Source organism: Pan troglodytes, chromosome 5 (genome assembly GCF_028858775.2).
Source record: "Pan troglodytes isolate AG18354 chromosome 5, NHGRI_mPanTro3-v2.0_pri, whole genome shotgun sequence".
NCBI lineage: Eukaryota > Metazoa > Chordata > Mammalia > Primates > Hominidae > Pan > Pan troglodytes.
This window is the reverse complement of record NC_072403.2, coordinates 84,217,888-84,239,028: the sequence shown is the minus strand read 5'-3', so window position 1 is coordinate 84,239,028 and position 21,141 is coordinate 84,217,888. Positions and strand designations below refer to the sequence as shown.

The following is a 21,141-nucleotide window of genomic DNA, read 5'->3' as shown; positions in this document are numbered from 1 at the left end:
ATGAAAAGTCCCTCAATAATAAAAGAGTTCCCGCCCCCAGCCACTCTGTAACAAGCATGAGATCACAGACCAAAGGAGAAGCGTAGAAAGCCACTTTGCCAGAGGAAGAAAGGAATGTGGTAGCAATGCTGAATTATGAAGGGGAAGCTGGGTAGAGGAAAAATGCAGAGCTTAGAGAGAGAAGAGCAAGGTTTTGCAGAGGAGAGATAATAGAACCAAGTATAGTTTGTTTTTAGGCAAGAGGAAAGGACAATTAATCAAGAAATTCTGAGGTACAGAGTGTAAAGTTGAAAGAATCCAGGCTGTTGTGCCCTGATCTTTTCAATGAAATGGGATGTGCTAAGAATGTAAGGATGTAAGAAGAATGATAGAGATTTAGAACAACCTGTTAGAGAATGAAACAGGGAGTGTAGGATGGATAAATAACATAACAGTAACAGCTATTCCTTACTGAGCATCAATATAGGGTCATCTATTCATGCCAGGAACTGAAAGTGTTTGTGCGCATATGCAGGCATGCATGTATTCATGCATATATGTATCTATAGGTTTATACACACAAGTATATACATATGTACCTTTTTGTATTCTCACACACTAAGAAGCGTTATTACTATTTTATTTTATTTTATTTATTTTATTTTATTTTATTATGACTGAGGGTCATAGAGTGACCTGGAGAAAGATAAACAGCTAAAATGTGGTAGAGGCAGGATCCACACAGGTCTGTCCAGCTCCAATGCTTGCTCTCTTTTCTGTCTAGTGAGATAGGATTGTTTGTGTATCATGAGAAAAAAGTGGTAATTTCACATCTCAGGATGTACCATGAATCTTTTAACACAAACCATATGTCCAAGTATCAAATTATTTGGCAGGACTTAACAGAACTGTGTTTGAGAGTTTGTGGAATCAAAATATATGGACAATGGTATTTAACAAATACCTACTCTATTATGTATATTTACATCTCCTCATTTTTAAAAAATGAGGTTTGCGGCCGCGCGTGGTGGCTCATGCCACTATGGGAGGCTGAGGCAGGTGGATCACAAGGTCAGGAGTTCAAGAGCAGCCTGACCAACATGGTGAAACCCCGTCTCTACTAAAAATACAAAAATTAGCCGGGCGTGTAGCGCGCACCTGTAATCCAGCTACTCAGGAGGCTGAGGCAGGAGAATCACTTGAACCCAGGAGGCAGAGGCTGCAGTGAGCCAACATCGTGTGATCACACTCCAGCCTGGGTGACAGAGCAAGACTCCATCTCCAAAAAAAAAAAAAAAAAGTTTGCAGAGCAAAAGTTTAATTCAAACTTATGTATGCCTGACCCTAAGTTTACCATCTTCAAGTATGTATCTAAACATTTACCACTAAGTTCAATCCATGCCTACTCTCCTTCATCTAAGACTAGAGTTTTGATTTACACTTAAGTAAAACATACTTCTCAATAAAAATTTGCGTCTTTAGTCAGACATTTTTGTTGCTGCAAATGGACTTGCAGTAAATTGCTTCTACCAAAGCCTAAAAGCAATGTAGTTCTGTTATTTGTTTTTGTTTTTAAACAACTTGTTAAAGAATGGACATGTATGTGGTATTTAAGGTCAAATTTTCAAAGTGGTTCCTACTGTGCTGGTCCGTTACAGGCCTGCACAGGCTCTTTTGCAATAACACACCATAAAATGCATATGTAAGCAATTCTAAATAGTAGTCCAAATAAAGAAATAAGGCATCCCCAAGTTAGAATGTAGAGTGTAGTTTCTACAGGAAGAAAAGTCACTAGAATGGAATGCAGAAATGATGGGCAGCAGTTCTCACGGGTGAATTCACATGAAGATGAAAAGCTAGACTTTTATCTTATCAAGAAGCTTCCCAAGAAAATATGATGCATTTCTTTAAGTGGCTTGACACAAAAAATATAAATCAGTTCTACTTGTCTCCTAACGACAACTGGTCATCATCTCTTTCAAAATATATTCTTAAAAGGCTATCTGTCATGAGGTTACATTTGTTGAGGGCAATAAAAGGCCTTTAAAATTATGATCATTAAACAGCAAATTTCGCCAGAAACCAGTGCAAAACTGTGTAGTATGACTCCTTTTGGGAAGTTATCAACTCTCAAAGGCCAGGAGTCAGTGTCCAAAGCATTTATACTGTGTCTTCGGTTCACGTGTAGCTTGATGTAAATTCAAGGTATCTTCTTGATAGCTCTTATTCAGAGCTAACATAAATTAGAAAACCCAGGCCAGTTCTTCTTTTGTAACCTGCTATTCAACAATTCACAAAGAAACTAGGCATGTAGTTTACACTCTAATAAAAATCAATGAAAAGCTTTAATTATAATCAAACACATCTAAAAGGTTACAGCTTTCTACTTTAAACTATAAGCAAAGGAAAGGCAAGAGTACTATGAATATGATTCATAAGTGTCATACATTTGAAAATGAAAGTCAATCAAATCCTTGCTATTCTGATTGGAGGATTTGTGTTTATCCACAGATTACATTTCAGAGTTGCAAAGGCAGATGCCTCAATATCATTAATCTGGAGTTAAGCACCTCCAGCTGACACTGGCATCATCTATCATTTTCTAAAATAGTATCTTATTGCCAAAAAAACTTGTTCACTGATGTATCCTTAATATATAACTACACACAGTAGTCACTCAACTAGCATTTTTTTTTTTTTTTTGAGATGGAGTTTTGCTCTTGTTGCCCAGGCTGGAGTGTAATGGCGCAATCTTGGCTCACCGCAACCTCCGCCTCCTAGGTTCAAGCAATTCTCCTGCCTCAGCCTCCCGAGTAGCTGGGATTACAGGCATGTGCCACCAGGCCCAGCTACTTTTGTATTTTTAGTAGAGATGGGGTTTCTCCATGTTGGTCAGGTTAGTCTCAAACTCCCGACCTCAGGTGATCTGCCTGCCTTGGCCTCCCAAAGTGCTGGTATTACAGGTGTGAGCCACCATGACCAGACTCAACTAGTATTTTTAAAAAATGAATGAAAGAATACTGAATAGAATTAAAAGAATACAACTTCAAGGAAAAGGTTTAATCATGTCAAAATAATTGAAATTGTGTAGAGGGGGCTGAAAATGATGGTTGAAGATTGAAAATTTATCTAAGAAATTATAGTTATTTACAATGATGGTAAAGAAATTGCAGTTAACTGAGCTGGGATTAAAGAATGTGAAAATACAAACATTGTTTCATCAAAGGCTATCTATCTATCGATTGATCAATTTCCTTCCTCAAAGTCCAACTCCTTGTACTACTCAACACTTTTCATGGGTCCCCTGTACCCTTATTCCATTGTGAATCAAGTTCCCTAAATAGTCAATTTCTCCATGGACCACTGTCCAGAAATAAATTTCATCTCCCTTTTACCTACCACATCCCTTGATATGTCTCACACCTACTCATTTTTCAGATCTCAACTCAGTGTTAACATCCTCTGGAAAGCTTTTCTTTTTTGCTACTTGCTATTTTACTACTTGAACTTAGCACATAGTTGGTATATATCTGTTAACTGAATGAATCACTGAATTGTACAAATTCTATCTCTACTAGGCCTATTGAGATAGCCTGGCTGATGCCTTGCATCTACCCCTAGATCCTTTGATCTACCTTCCAAAAATCAGTCAAAGTGATCTATAATTTTGGAACTCAAAACTGATCCTCTGCCTCCCATGTTTAAAGCACATCTGTGGCTCACAGATCAATAAAGAAGTTGAAATTCTTTAGCATGGTATTAACATGGCATAGTGATGTCATTCATTTAACCTCTCAGAATTTCTCCAATTTTATTTTCAGGCCTCTTTTCTATCCACTGAATCCTGTTCTCCATCCCAAAACTGGTACCATTTCCCCAAACTCAAGATAGTATTTCCAATCTCAGTGTTTTCTCACGTTGTCCCCTCTCAGAATACTCCACTCTTCACACATACTTTTATGTATCTGGATTTAGCTCAAGGGACATCTGTTTATGAAGCATTTCCTAATTTCATCCTTACTGCACAACTTTCCTTGTGTTCATACTGTACCTGTGCATGCCTCTATAATGAAAGCTATGATACTTGAATATACTCATTCATTTACATCTGTGTCCCTTTACATGCTCTCAGTCATTGTTGGATAAATGAATGGGTGAATGAATATATGTTAGTTGCAATTCTTAGGTCTTTTAACACTATGTTAAAAAAAAGTGTCAATATGTTGTACCTAAAAATACTTAAAACCTTTGTGGAATTGGACAAATTGCAAACAAAAGGTTAGTAATCCCTTATAATTTTACATTAACTCAATGTATATCCTTGGTTATAATATACCAGTAGAATATTAGAATATACATTTGTAGAAAAGTGATTTTTTTAAAAGATGGCATTATTTAGATAAATAAGACAGTCAATAATTTGCATATTCCAGGCACTACATTCATTGGTAACATTTAAAAGATATCAGAAACAAAATATTAATGTCCTAATATGTATATAGGAATGAGTATGGATTTAATCCTTATTAGTAATCAGAATGATCACTAAGAGAAATACATAATTATTTTTTAAACCCTAAGATTTAAGAACCGCCTTGAAATTATCCTTCTCTTACTTCTTCAATGAGATCATTTCCATTTAGGGGTAGGTTTAGTTACATGAATGCCTTTAAACATCACAATTTGTGTTTAAGAACTGATCATGTAAAATGAGAGTGACAGCACCCCTAAATATATTCATAAAATGGAAGATGTCAGCACACCACAACACCAAGCCTACCTTTCTGCATCAGAGGCAGTGCCTTTCCTAGTCTGTTTTTGGATGCTAGATCTTTCAGACTTTCTGGAGTGCCTGTGGAATGAAATGTTAAACACAAAATATATGATGAATAAAGCTACATTAACATCATACAATGATAAACACAATAGACATGAAAAATGGCAACTATATTACCTAAATGATTTTGTCAGTCAGTACTTTTCAAAACTAAATAAACAAATAAATGAATGAATGAATGAATAAAATGAAAACCAGAATTGGTGCCAAGTGGAAGACACAAGTTGCCCAATAGAAGACACGAGAAGCTGACATTTCATTAGTCTAGACAAGTATGTCTACAACAATGATCTAATATGAACCCCTACTGAGCAACTCGGCCTCTGCTGATGAGCAAACAAATGCAATGGTGAAATGTAATAATGATAAATGTGATGATGGTAATAGTTTAGGTGCTGAAAGGCTTCAAAGGGGTGAAATGCCCCCTACTTTTACAAGTTGAAACTTGGTGCTACAAAGATTTTTTTTGTTTTGTCCCCCACAAATTGTGAAGAAAAGAGAAGAAAAATGCTACAGTTAAAGATGTTTTATATAAATGAAAGTATTTATATAAAGTATTAAAATCATTTTAAAATTTTTCATAAAGATGCTTTTATAAATTACATAGCATTTTTAAAAGCACATAGCATTTTAATCACATTACAAATCATATTCCCCAGTTTATTCTACTTTTTAAAAGTACATATGTGCACTGAACACTTGAAATGCATTTTTCCCACAGAAATAATTTTTCTATAAAAAGTTTGCTTCCCCACAGCAGCTTACATATGTCTAATTAGCCTAAAATGTCTTCAGTACCATATATTTGAAATAAGTAATGTAAAATATTGTGGTCAAGAAGCTCACATTTATTACAAAAAAAGAGAGAGAAACCCTAGGAATGTGCATTTAATATTAATTATTAATTATCTACAAATTAAGCTTATTTTTCTTTACTGATATCCCTTTCTCCCAACAATGTTGAGAAAAATATCTGTCTTTACTTATTAATGTGTGAAATCCTAATTAAGTATCTAGTATATACCAAGTTCTGCTAGGCACTAGGAACACATATCAAGGTACAAGCCTTCACAGGCTGTTACAGAGTTCTGGGACTGCTCATCTCTCCCAATCTCTTCCGCTTTCGCCAGAAATTGTGTTCACACTCTCTTGCCCCTTCAATTCAGGGTTTCAGCTGTGTGTTTTCAGACTCATGTTAATCTGACATACCACTTTTAAGATAAAAAAGGAAGAAATAGAGGAGTGAGACATCATATTCCCTTACCGGTTGGAAAAGAGCGTACTCAATATATTGAGGGATAACTATGTCAGGCACTGAGGGGGATATGAACTTACTTAAACTCCATGAAAATCCTTTAAGAATGTGTCATTTCCATTTTATAGGTGAAGAAACAGGCTCAGGGAAAAGCTACTCAGTTAGAAAGTGGCAAAGCTAGGATTAAAATCTAAGTTTATCTGGCTCCTAAGCTGTTTCTGTTCTATACTATACAGCAAAGAGAGTGGAAGAGAGAGATTCTGGCACATGCCGTATGTGTGTATCTGTTCTGGAAGGAAGAAATGAAACCATGAAATCAGGTGCTGGGATATCACTAACAGATGACTCTCTCTCTCTGACATTAAGGTTCTTATTTACTTTATTGCTTCTGTGGTCAGGAGAGGGGATCATGGGTGGTAGGGGGGCAGAGATTTCATGATTGATTTCATGGCTGAAATCAATGAGACATGGTTGTTGGGAATGGAATCTTGTTCCTGAAGCACAGGGAAGAAGGCATAAGCATAGTGGGAGGATGAGAAGTAAGGGGAGAAGAAAGGATTAGTAATTAGATCTGCAGGCTCAGGAGGTATTGGAGCTCAAAATAAAAATAGTTATGGGAAATTTATGCTTGGTCCCCACAGTGCTCAAGGCAACTGACTGGAAGATCAAATGCTCCTTTTCTCATCTTCAGCACAAGTAGAGCAGATGAGAGTGGAGAGATTCAGGAAGACCCACAAAACTCACTGTCATTAAAATTTCCACTCATTCATTCATTCATCCAACAAACACTTGTGCATGTATATATACTAGGCACTGTTCTAGGTGGTTGGAATATGTCTGTGGAAAAAAATACACAATTCTCTCTACCTTCAAGAAATGTACACTTTGTTGATACAAGACAAAAAATAAACAACAAAAAGTAGCTCAAACAAGTACATTATATAGTATGGGAAAAGGTGATACATGTCAACAACAAAAGTAAACCAGGGTAAGAAGGTGGGAGTTTAGGGGCAGGGGCATATTGCAATTTTAAGTAGGGTGGTTGGAAAGGACTTATTGAAATGGTGACATTTTAGCAAAGATGTAAAGTGAAGGAGATACCCATGTATATTGTTAGAGAAAAAGTATCTCAGGAAAAGGGAAGAAATAATAAGAAATAATAAGAAGGCAGGGGTCAAGAGAGGTGATTCAGATGAAAAATTTTGCAGGAGAAGGCAGAGAAATTGTGTAGAATCTGGTGGACCCTTGAATAAAACTTCTGCACAATCAAAGGGCTATAGGCATCTTTTTGAAATAGCCTGCTTTTCTTCTGATCCCTGGCAACTTCTATTAATTTCTAGACCCAAGTGATATTTCATTTCCTCTGTGAAACTTTCAAACTCTTCCTCCTCTTTTCATCTCCTAAAATGTAATGGATTCATATATTAGATTATCACAGCAATCAATGATTGTTGTAACAGTGATTATGATATTAATAATATATAACATTTACTGAGAGCTTTCTCTGTGATAGCATGTTCACTTTATCTGCATTATCTCATATAATCTTCTTTCCAATCCAGAGGTAGGTACTACTCTTTTATCCTTTTTAAGAATAAGAAAATTGAGAGTTAGAGAATACTTTCTCGCTTACATGGTCATTCAACATCTAGCCAGGAGGTGAACTGAGAGTCCATAATCTGAACAACAGTAATCATGTTGTATCTCTGGCATAAATGGCTAAAATAATGAACTGGGTGTAATCTCAGCTCTGTTCTGGCTAGCCAGGCGATTTTGGTGAAATTACTTAATGTCTCTGTGCTTCAGTTTTCTTTTACCTAAAAAGTGGCAATAATACCACTACCACTGCACACACACACAGGTTTTGCTAATTTTAAATATTTCAGTAGTACTCAGTATTGTAGTATTTGTAGTATTACACAGAACTAGAATTGACTATGTTTTTTGCATTACTTGGAATTAGCAAGTGGTGCTATTAAAATATTGCTTTAAATATTTGTTTCTTGAAGGCAAAGGGTTTTCTTACTCATCTATAAAAATATAAAACTTAGAGCCAGTGCTCTATAACTGGATAACAAATATTCATGCAAAGGCTCATAATCTAACCTTTTAATTTTTGTTTTCATTTTTAACCCTCTTATTGAGGATGCCCCTTTTTTCTCTTCAAATATCAATGAAATTTACCTCCATTAAAGATTCTTCTAAAGATAACTACAAAGGATATGTCTTTATAATTCTTCTAACCCCTTAAAAGAATATGTAAATTAAGTTAAAATGATATGTGCTTAATTGCAATAATTTTCTGTAAAGGAGCAGAGAATAAAATAGAAAATTCTAATGTTATTTTCTATTTTGAATCCAAATTATAGCCAAAATATTGTATATTTTAACACAGCCATGTCTTAGAATAAATTGGATTGAGATATGTAAAATAGGAAAGGTTAGAACAATCCACCTATATTCATGTACCATACTACTGAAACTATTAATTGTGTAATCACAAAATAGATCATACTAAAATGAATTACTTTCTACCTTATACCACTTTAAGTTCCCTGTGGTCAGGAATTGTGTCTGTTTGGATTATCAGTGTAATATCAACACCTAGCATATGGTAGTTGCTCAATAATTATTTGTTGAATGGATAGTTTAAAAGGTAATATTTTGAGTATTATCATTAAATTTGAAAGCCCAAAAATTACAATAAAAAAGAACTAACTAGGGCTATAAAATCTAGTTTGCCTCAAATGAAATAAATTAAAAAATAAAACTGCATAATTTTCTGGCCTTCAGCAAAATATAAAATACTTAAATACAACATGACCTTTGGTTTACTGAATAATACATAATGAACTGTCAGTCATTATCGAGGGCCTAATGTATGTTTTAACATGATGCAACAAGGCAGTATAGACTCAATTTTAGAGTCTATAGGACATTAAAATTCAGCTTTCCCATGTATAACCAGTTAAGTTTAGAGATGAGGAAACTTAGTCCACAAAAGTTTAAGTGTCTTATCCAAGCTATGACAGACCTTAATAAGTTGATGAGGATAACACCATCACACCCTTATGTGCTTAAGTTCTCTGCTGACTCTGCCACATGTTCATTTTGAATGATTAGATGTTTATTTGAGAGATCCCTGGGCACGAGTGAACAAGACAACACTGTTTCAGTGTTTTCATTATGTCTTATTTTTAGTTTAAACATGATTTTTTGTTCTGGCATAAATTTTTTATCTTTACAACATTATTCATAAAGAATATTTACTTGGTTTTAAACATGCAAGAATCAGGAATCTTGAGTTTTTCTCCCTTTATTCACAACTTAATAGTTGTGTGATTTTTTGCCTTATGCTTTCTAGTTCACAATGTACTAAAGAAATTCTTTTAAAGCTATAAAAGTACATTCAACTGTAAGGTATAAAAGCAATTATTTTATTATTAAATCAAAGCTAGAGTAAAAATCAGAAAATGGGATGTTTCTACTTAAACCCCAATTCTTTTGAAGTTCCATTTTCTGTGATTATTTCCTTTCTATTAATTTAGTGTGAAGATTTGTAAAATGAACTGATGAAAAACAGAGGTAATTGTTAAAATCTATGTGTTTTCTTTTCCTTTTCAATAACTAATTTCAGTTAGGGTAACTCTCTAAAGACGTTGGTAAATAAAGCTTTTCTGAAGGCATTAAAATTTTATTAAAGGACAAAATTAATAAAATCATAATTATTTAAGACTATTTTATAACAATGAAAACATAGTCTGTTCTGCCTTGGAAATACTGTAACAAAAGTCTACTACATAACGTTTTCACTTAATTAGAGCTAACACTGATATCATAAGAATATATCTGTCTATATTTTGGCTTACTACTTACATGGCTTATACTGTCTTAATGTGCAAAGCAAATCTCTATCACCCTATTTACTCATTAAGTTTGGGAAGGAAAAATTAAATTTGAATAGAATCAACCTAAATAAGAGATGTTCCTATGCAGTGAAGATGGATGCATGCAATTAAGATACATTTACCTTCCTGTATATTATTGATATTTATGTATACGACTGTAGCTATTAAATAGACTCACCATATTTTAGTTCATGGATACACTTTGTTCATTCAAAGAAAGAGTATTTTTGAAAAGCACAGATAATAAAGGATATTATAGAACAAAAAGAAATAATAAGTAATATACTATATTTATTTATAAGTGGTTCTACACTAACTTTGAAAATATGTGGCAACTGCCATGAATCCTGGAAGCAAAAAGTTTGTGATTTGTTTGTCCCAGAATATTTTCAAAGGAGAAATAAGATTAATTCATTTTATATCAAAAGAAACCACTTGATACTCTTGGTTGAGGATTCTTATAGACAAGTAGCTGCTACCAACTAATAGGTATAGGAAACTACACAAATTTGGTTATCTGCAAAAGAAACTAGAGCCACTTTAGCAGAACAACTCAGGAATTAAACATAGTGGGATGCTTTACTTAATTGAAAAATTTAAAGTTCTGGAAATAAGATTATTTAACCAAATATTTTTGGTATTTGAGTCATGCACTACTAAATTGTACCCTTAAAAATCATATATAGATAGATAGATAGATAGATAGATAGATAGATAGATAGATTAAAAACCATTCTCAATCAAAATATTGAAGATAGTCACTGCAGTGATTTGTAAAGCCAGTGACATGTTAAAATATACCTCAAAATGTACCCAATGAAAATATTGCATTTTCTTGAATAAAACATTTACCAAAATAAAGTTTTATTTAATAATAACTTACACTAGCCTTTCATTCTTAAAGACGATTGATTAAACTGTAAGCACTAAACTCAGAACTCTGATGCTTCAGGGCCATATTAAAATATATTTTTTCTAAATGGCTACTTACAAATTTTGGTTAATTTCAAGCTACAACTCAATCTACATTTAATTTACACTCATATAATTACGTATATATAGGTTCATTAGCATTTTCATGTATTAAAATAATGTTATTTCTAAAGAGATGCTTTGTTATTGGAATGATGATTTTTTAAGGGTCAACATTTTTAGAAATAAAACTACAAGGAAATTTTCACTACAATTTTAAAATCGAAAACATCCCCTGGGATTCCAAATTTATGTATTTTTTCTTCATCAATGTTTTAAATTTCCTCAATTTCTAGAAAATATTCTTAGATAAAAGTACCTTCATGTTAATTCCAAATAAATCTATGGTATCACTTGAGAAAAACTGAGAATGCTTACTGTTAAATTATGGAGAAATGGTTCTCTAAAAATTATGTATCTGTGTACACATATATGCTGTGGGAAACAAGAGGGCAACTAAATGCTTTTCAATTTATTTGAATGTACTGGATAACTCTCTTAAGGAATAATTTACGTTCTGCATTACAATGTTATTTTCAAAATAATCAACTATGGCCCTGATAGAAGATATCCAAAGTTGAATTGTATAAATTGTCATTAACTTTAGAATATTTTCCTGGCTACCAGTGTCCAACAATAAAAGTCACCTAACGCTGAAATTCTTATGAACATTCACTATATCCAAATCTGATGCCATATTTACTTCATTTAGAAATTGGTAGAAACTTCTGAATGAGTAAATAAAGCTGATGAGAAATGAAATGCCAACGTTCATTACGATTTGCCAAGTGGTTGACATAGTAACCTATGAATGTAGCATTAGTGGACATAATTTATTTCTCATTTTATACGTACATATTTGTCTTATATTTTAATAAAATTGTATTGTAAATAATTCTCTATTCTCTATAGTAATAAATAATAGTATCAAGAGATGTAAAGTGTATTTATTTTGGTCGAACATAGGACTTATCTATAAATATGTTACCATAAAAAAGCAAAACATGTATTCAAAATTATGTATTTAATAATAATTTATCTTAATAATCTTATCTAAAAGGATCATTTCTGGTCCCAAAATCTACTCTTATAGTTATATATACTATCGAGACAATCAAATGGAATAATTCATATACCACTAAATTAAGCTAATAACATCTCGTGTATGTAAGAACTGAAAGTATTATTTGAATTTCCATTTTGCTTAATCAATGCCCAGATAAACTTACATTTATATTCATTACAAAGATCATCATGTTTAATTTTCCTATACTCAATCAATACAGAAGATGAAATCTACTATTTTATTTGTTTTGGAACACATACAAAGGTTTTCTAGAATTATCTTTTCTTTTTTTCTTTTCTTGGGGATCGGAGGGGGCAGGTTCTCACTCTGTTGCCCAGGCTGGAATGCAGTGGTATGACCATGGCTCACTACAACCTTGACCTCCTGGGCTCACAGACTGTGTGTGCACCTCACCCTTCTGAGTAGCTGGGACTACAGGCATGTGCCACCACACCCAGCTAATTTTGAAACTGTTTGCAGAGATGCAGTCTCACTGTGGTGCCCAGGCTGATCTCAAACTCCTGGGCTCAAGTAATCCTCCCCACTTGGCCCTGGCATCTCAAAGTGCTGGGATTGCAAGTGTGAGCTACCATGCCTGGCACAGAAGTATCTTTTCTAAAAGAAAATTCTAAGTTCCCTGATGGCCAGGACTTTGCCTGTCTTAATCACTGTTGTGACCTAGCCATTTGGATAGGGTGCATAGTAGGGGTACAATAAGTTTTTATTGAATAAATGAGTAGCAATATAGATATAAATTTTTATTGAATTTACACAATTATTTTATATTCTTTTTTGAGAAGACTCTACATTTGTAATACTTTTTAGATTGGTTACTAGTTTTTCTAGTCCGAGAATTTCTATCCTAGAAATCAGACAGTAGCAGAAAGAATTATATTTAATTTCCAAATATGTAAATATAAACCATATTGAGGCAAGTATCTTAGAGATTAAAAGATGCTAAAATGTTCCTGAAACCTTCATAAAATATCAGTTTGTAGTCTTTTCCAGTATTTGTAAAACAACCTTAATTTTTTTCTTGGTGACAATGTTTCCTTTTTCTTTCAAGCTAAAATCCTGAGGATATCTTGATTGTTTACAAATACATAAAATAAATTGTGTCACGGTTAACTAGGGCTTAAATTACTCTGCCGTACGCACACACACTAAAAAAAATCTGTACATTTACATGACTAATTATGCTGCTTCTGAGATACCACATCTACTTATCTGCTGAATAAATATTACCAATGCGTTGGCTGAATTTCTGCTTGAACCAGAAGAGAAGCATCTCAAACACCCAAAAACCTTTGTGACCAGTCAGGAAAAAACATTTAAAGATAAAGCCTATATATACACACATATATATATATATATACCATAAAATAGGAAAACTGGGTCAACTTCACACTGAGAAGAATAACAAAGTAATGGAAAATATATGTTGTGGCACTTCTGACATATCAGCATAAAGTGGATTCAAAGCACTGATGCTATTTTTAAAAACCTACCTTGGGGACTGACCCCTTAGCCCTGGACAATATTGTGTTTAACAATACAATATTTATAAAATATATAAAAACCAGGTATTTTGCTTAATAAGACAGACATTATTTAATATAATCAAAGCCTAAACTTCATTGTTAACAAGTGTACACAGCAGCAAAACAAGACAACTGAGATAAAACCATCAACCAATATAACATATAGGCTCTGTGACAGATTTTAATATACTCTAAAGCACCTGAGAATTTTTATTTACTTGTCAACAAAAACAGTATTTAAATTTGTTTCCAGAAATTCAAAACACAATCAAATGCTCTTCAAAACAGAACATCCTTTCAATGGATCCTGACTTCACTGTGTTTAAACTCTGCCATTTGTATGCTATCCTCATTTCAGTAAATATTCTGAGGTGCTTTACTAGAGTTGGCTACATCTAACATATCTGGCTCTGGCTCCTGGAATAAAGTACATCATATTCAACATTTCTCTTGGTTATCCTTCAGTTGGTGGCCTATAAGCTTCTAGAAGCCACTTGTCTGTGAGGAGGAGTTGACTAGTACCTGTCATTCTCCGGAGACGCATGCTGGATTTGAATCCTGGGACTAGGAGGTCGTCTCCTATCTAGGGAGGGGGACCATCTACCCCTGTTTGCCCAGTGAACAAGACAGGAAAAAACAGGACATTTAGTAACTCCTAAAATAAAAGAATACATGGAACAAGAGGACTGGAAAAGCACCCCATAAAGGCAAAGTGTAGATTCTTTGCTCCATAATTTAAAATCTTCACTGTTATAAGCCTTGGAAAGATAAGTTACAATACTTTAAGAACATAAAACCTATAATCTTATAAGTGAATAAAGAAACAATTTATTTAGGAAGATGTTTGGAATCCGCCTATTAAGTGTAGTTTTTTTCTTCCAAAATGTGCTTCTATGTGCATATTTAATCTATAAATATACAAATATTAATGTAACTTTAAGTTCTTAAAGATGCATCTTTAGGAATATGGCTTATGTTTGAATAAATAGGTTTAATAAGCTACCAATGATTTTGTGATACCAGGCCTTGAAATTACTGGGTAGAGTTGCAAAGGTGGGGATGTGTGAATTTAATACAAAGTAAGGAGCACAGTTAAGTAGAAGAAATAAAAGTGTTCTTCAGTGTTGAAACAGTGACATGAAGAAATAATTCATGGGAAAACTACCAGTGAATTCTTAAGTTTTCTTGTCAAAAACCACAGGGCTAATTACTGAACTTTAAAAGCTGTAAGTAAACGATACTGATAAATAAAAGCAAAGAACATAGATACATGAAATGATAAATTAGCATTAATTTTTTTTTAGTTTCACTGGTTTTTATTTGCAAAAGTATGTCAATTAAATGGATGCTTTTTAGCTCAGCATTTACAATAATACTTTTCTTGCGATTAACAGTAAACACAAGTTAGAAAACTGTTTCATTCCTTTGTTAAGCTACCTTTAGATTCTGTCTGTGCACAGACACAAATTTCAAACATCTAGTTAAAACTGAGGAAATAAGACACTGAATGGGTCAGAATTAAAATTTTTTATTTATTATATATGAAAATTCTAACAGGATATTTTTCTCTAGATATTGGCTTTCTTGTATGAAAGAAGGAATAACTGGATAGTCTTAAAGGACTCATTTAGGTATAAGATTTTATAATTATCCAAAGGAGTCTAGTCATACCATTTCAAAAAGAAAGTTTTCTTTTTGAAAACTTGCCAGATATAACTTGGTTTACTGAATATTTTAGACCATCTGGCCAAACATAGCAAAGGGCTTCTGTCACTCAGGATATGCGAGGTCATCAGATACTCAATTCTGAAATTCTCTGGAAGCCTTTGTTTAATCTATCTTAAATAGACAAACTTGGCATGATTCAAGTCAGGCTTTGAAGAAGCCATGAAGCAAGTGAAAATACTGAATAGCAGATTTTGAGCAGAAGATAAAAATGTGTGGAACATACTCTTAAAGGTGATAAATGTTGATGAAATAACATTTTGCATTAATTTTATTTAATTTTTAAAAATTATTTAAAGGATTGGTCAATCCAATCTGAATGTTTTGAAAAGTTTCTTTTCACTGTACTGGCTTTTGTTTATAGATAAAATGAAGAAATAGTTGTAAAATAATTGGAAAAGAATTACAACGACGGCATTTTCTACATTAAGGTATATACTCAGTTATGTTAAAACTTTTGGTGTTATTTGGAAACACAAATATAGACTTCGTATTTTTCTGTGAAGTAACAATATTAACTGGACAGAATTATGAATAACCTTGCTTCCTAGGGCAAAATTCCAGTCCTTGTGCTTATTTAAACATAAAAGTAAAGAAAAAGCAAGTAAAAACGGCATAATTATGAAACATGCAGTGAAAGCTGTGGAGGAGAAAGATGTACATTTAGAAACAAGCAATTGTGAATGCAAGCGATTAAAAGGTAATTTTAAACGAATATTTGGTTTAATACACGTATATTTGTACACTTAGAGTCCTTCTGAATATGCTGATATGTAGTACCAATATAATAAATCTGTTTGCTTTTTCCCACATACAGTGGATACAACAAGAGCAGGATCAATTTATATCCAAGCTTTTGTCCTAAGAAAAGATGTCACTTAAGTTTTAATAACACATCTTTGTAAGTTTTAAATATACTAGCATATTTTATATGCTTTCTATAATAGGTGCTACTTCTGGTTTTTTTTCCTATTACAAGGAATGACCAAAATTAGAATCTTTATCTCTCTTCCCAACTCTGGTTATTGAGAAATATACATAGCTTCAACTTTCATTTCTATTTTCATTTTACCAGCTAATATGGCAGGCTACGTTGGAGATTTTAATCATAAAGTTGAACTAAACCGGTCCTTTCTTGATTTGTATTTCCAAACCAGCCTACCTAAAAGTTCATTGCTTAGTTACTTAGTAAATTATTCATACTTTAGTATCACGTATTCTAAATTCATTAATTGAGGAACATCTATTTCTTGGGAGCCCACTCCTTTCACTGTGATCAGAAGAAAAGAAGAAAGATCACTCTGGAGGCTACAGGATTGAATAAACAGGCTGTGAACTCCCTGCAGAAGGAAATACAGTGAGGCTTTTTTTTTTTTTGATAATTGCATCCATTATGCATAGCACAGAATAAACAAATATTTGTGAATGTTTAAGTAAATAATGACATAAGGCTATTGGCTTTGGGGATAAAGAATAATGAGAACCTTAACCAAGAAATAAACAGTGCTATTGACATAAGGGGATTGAGAATTGATAGGCCTCAGAAAGCAATTAAATGATACTTATGTTGCAGCTCTTCCCTCTCCCCCAGGCATTGATAAACTTTAAAACAAATGTATATGTGTATTATTAATACCTGTACTTGCATATACACACGTCTTTCAATGGTGCATATCTCTTGGCAGAACATGGCTAAGAAGCTTAACTATCTAAAAAAGGCATTAAATAAAAATGTAAATCATTAATTCCATAAATAGCACAAATTAAAAATATGAGGTATTGCAACATTAGAAACCAAAACAAATGAGATAACTGATTATACACATATATATTTTTATTGTGTTTTCAATTAATAACTTTAGTCCTTAAAATTTTTTCCCTATTAAACTAAATTTCACTTATTAACATATATATATATATATATATATATTTTTTTTTTTTTTTCTTGAGATGGAGTCTTGCTCTGTCACCCAGGCTAGAGTGCAGTGGCACCATCTTGGCTCAGTGCAACCTCTGCTCCCCGGGTTCAAGCGATTCTCCTGCCTCAGCCTCTCTAGTAGCTGGGACCACAGGCGCACACCGCCACGCCCGGCTACTTTTTGTATTTTTCATAGAGACGGGGCTTCACCATGTTGGTCAGGCTGGTCTCAAATTCCTGACCTAGTGATCCGCCCGCCTCAGCCTCCCAAAGTGCTGGGATTACAGGCATGAGCCACCACGGCAGTACTTCTACTTTGAAACAAGATCTATGATACATATTTCAATTCGATATGTAACTATTGATTTTTAGGTAGGAACCTCCTTTCCCTTAAGTCTCATGTTTCCATTTTGAGGGAAATTCATTCAAGTAAGCCTTTCCTCATTGCACCCCAAGGAAGAAAGAGTGGCTTATATGATAGGTGACCATGGTAAAGAATTGGGCACAGGAAACTTAGCCCTTTCTGGATTCCTTTTTCCAAATTATGATGCCTGCAAACAGCACAACAAACAAACTTGTAAAGCAGTGATGAGATCTGAGGCCTGACCCTGTAGCAGAAGTTTGTGTGGCTCAGTGAATCTGGCTGATTCTGGGATTAGTTATTAGCCATCTTGCAGACTCAAAGCCACAGCTTTCAATTCTGTTCAAAGTACTTATATTGAAAATTAAATCTCCCATCTTTCTAGTACTTGGGTCTAACTCACAGCTCAATCCAACTTTGAAGTGAAAAGTAGAAGGTGTTTTTTAAGCCCCTAAACTCCCCAAATGAACGATTTACCAAGTAAAAAATACATCATGTTGTCACTATAGATGGAAAAGAGAAATAGGATATTATCCCTGCCCTCAATTAGAAATTATAACATTAAAAACCAAACAAAATGAGATAACTGATTACACACATATGTATTTTTATTGTCTGTTCTAATTATTCATTTTAGTCCTTAAATATTTTTCCAATATTGTTTTAAACTAAATTTAACTTATTTTAATTAATACACATAGTTATACTCTGAAACAAGACCTATGATATCTACTTCAATTCAATTTATAGCTGTTGATTTTTAGCCAAGAACTTCCTTTCCCTTAAGGCTAGTGTGTGTGTTTCTTCCACTATATGGTGATATCGTGGAAGAATATCACAATATAGTGGAAGACACAAAGATACTACAGTACTAAATAAAATACAACGTATTTTAATAGAAGTATATAAAATTAGGTGGGCCCAGAAAAGATAGTAAATAATTCTGACTGGCAAAAGAAAAGGAAGTATGTGCGTGTGTTGGTGGCGGGACTGAGGACAGGGGAGGAGGTTAAGAAGGGTTTTACAAAGATATGGTATTTAACCTATATTTTTGAACAGTGAGCAGAATTTTTAATCAGACAACAAAGGAAGAAGAATATTTTAATTTTAATAGGAAGAAAATGAGATATAAGTTAATAAAGACTATTAGAACTTAAGAAAATTAATGGGAGCAGGAGTGTCACTGGAACTGGAGAAGGGCTATCTATTAATATATTCAAGGTGAGGGACCTGTTCCGAAGGAATTGATTGAATTTATTGTGACTGAATTTGTGACGGAGCAGGAAGAGAAGTAGTTCCAGATTGTGTGGCTGGTTATACGTCAAAACCATAAAATGAGAGAAAAATTTAGAAAGAGGAAGGATTTTGCTGTAAAGGGACTGAAGGGGAGATAATGAAGTTGATTTAGACATCATCATTTAGAAATTTAGGCCTGACAGGGTCTGGTCAATCATAGTGGAGGGTTGTCTTCATATGTATTGGAGTGGGCACCTTTTATAGAAATAAAATTTAAGGAACAGTACAGTATGGGTGGGGCAAAAGAAGAAAACTGGAGGTGGAGCTAGGGAAATACCTATCTTTATAGGACAGCGGAGTAAGACAAGCCTTCAAAGGAGACATCATAACAGAGGTTTAAGAAAATCTGTAGAGGTACTTAATGGAAGAGAGATTCAAGTGACAGGGTGGGTAATGTAAAATGTTGCAAGATGTTGCTGAACAACTAGGGAGCCAATGTAAACCACAGAAGAATTTCAGTACAGCTACAGATTACAGGAATTACTGGAAGGTAAAAATGCAGGCGGTAAGTATAAACTACCCTTTCATAAGCCTTCATCAAGGATGTGATTGCTCTGAAAGGCCAAGGAAGAAGGTAAACCATCCAAGAAAAGTAAGTTTTCTCTAGTGGCTCTAAAAATCATTGCTTCTGAACATGTAAGTAACAATTTGTTTGAAAACCTAGAAAAGCAAAGGTTAATAGCAGGCCTGTAACTCACTCCTTGCCAATCAGGGAAGCAAGGGAAATGGGAAGATATAAATGATAAATTATTTCTTATTACAAATAAACCTCAAATATATTGATTTAAGAAGCATAACTGAATTGGAATAATTCACTGAATTATGGTAACCCATAAGCATGTTTTCCATCTGTGTAATCAACAGAACATGAAATGGAGGTGCTCCTAAACTAAAACGGTTTCCTTTCCAAACTGCGTTTTACATGCATTATTCAAAACTCGTCTGTTAAAGTTGGCCAAACCATGTAACAAGGGAGAAACGATAGGTGTATCTGATGGTTTTCAACTCCTTCAGGAAAAGAATGCTGCTCTTTTATCTTCTGATTCATTAGAAAAGTATTATATTGAGTACTGAGTGTGTTTGGCAATTTCACCCTTTATCTTAACAGAAAACTTGTGTTAAAGGTTAGGAGTTAAGTTGGTATAAAGGCATGTAAATGTTAATCAAAATCATTTGACCATACATAGTTGACAAATTTGTAGAAATAATGTTCATCTCTTAAGAATATAAAATTAAGTTTTTAAAACATTTGCTCGAACATTTTATCTACTATGTATATATTAGGCATTAATACAATAATCCCTGCGGTAAATTAGAAAAATTAAGTAGCCTCGAAAACCCTCTAAGCCTCCCTTCTCCTACTCTCCGCATACTGTCTGGGGGCTTTAGATGCACTCTCCAAAGATAACAAAGTCACCACTCTTGATATTGTTATCTTCTGCTTCAAAGCTGCTTCATAGGCATGTTCACAAAGGGTACTTGTAGTCTCTATCCTCCAAACCAATAAGCATCTACAGCTTCTGTAATTACTTGATGAAACCTTATCTAAGTTTTATTTTACATTACATAAAATAATTGTTTATTTTACATTACATAAAATAATTGCTGTTCTTCTTGGCAATAAAGTGATCCCAATAAACTTAGGATCATTGATAATACTAAGACTTGTTTCATTGAGTTTTTAAATGAAAAATTCCTTTTTATTCAATATGTAGAGTGAATATATGTTTTCAATATTTTTTCTTCTTTTATTCAAGGTAAATACACTCACTTGGACTTTACAACAATCTGTACAATAACTGTCCCTAGATTATTTGCCTGCTGGTTGACCTGCTTTAAGGGTATTATCTGACAGATTAAATTTGCCAACATGGAGATTTATAAACTCTGTGGCTTCAGTGTCACAAGGGAACATATGCTAGATAGGCTCACCATAAGAATAGACCTGCACTGTCCAGTACAGGAGCCACAAACCACATGAAGCCAATGAGCACCGTAATGTGGTTAGTCCAAAGTGGGAGTGGTGCAAGTACAAACTATCTTTAGTATCTATGGCTTATTATGCTGTAAAAAAGGGAGTGCAAAATATCTAATAGTTTGTATAATAATGACATGTGAAAATTATATTTTGAATATACAGGGTTAAAAATTAAAATTAACTTAATCCTTTTAGTATGGCTACTACAAAATATTAAAGTATCAGCTTGCATTATGTTTCTATCAGATGGCACTGATATGGGTAATATTAAAAATGTCAGGCTGCTATGGTCAGAAGATTCCACT

At 33.6% G+C, this 21,141-nt stretch overlaps 1 protein-coding gene across 50 annotated transcripts in view; it reads right to left on the bottom strand.

Annotated features, from left to right (window-relative positions):
* Window positions 1-21,141, bottom strand: part of RIMS1 (regulating synaptic membrane exocytosis 1) — a 517,655-nt gene that overhangs the window by 114,305 nt on the left and 382,209 nt on the right. For 24 of the 50 annotated variants that reach the window (XM_016955801.3, XM_016955809.3, XM_054686029.1 and 21 more), the window contains one exon: window positions 4,760-4,831. The exons of 16 other annotated variants lie outside the window; for them this stretch is intronic. In XM_016955801.3, the coding sequence (XP_016811290.1) occupies window positions 4,760-4,831 (72 nt within the window). Of the gene's footprint in view, window positions 1-4,759; window positions 4,832-14,080; window positions 14,165-21,141 lie in introns of all 50 variants that reach the window. 10 more of the 50 variants (XR_010158065.1, XM_016955814.3, XM_016955798.3 and 7 more) reach the window with 1 other exon arrangement.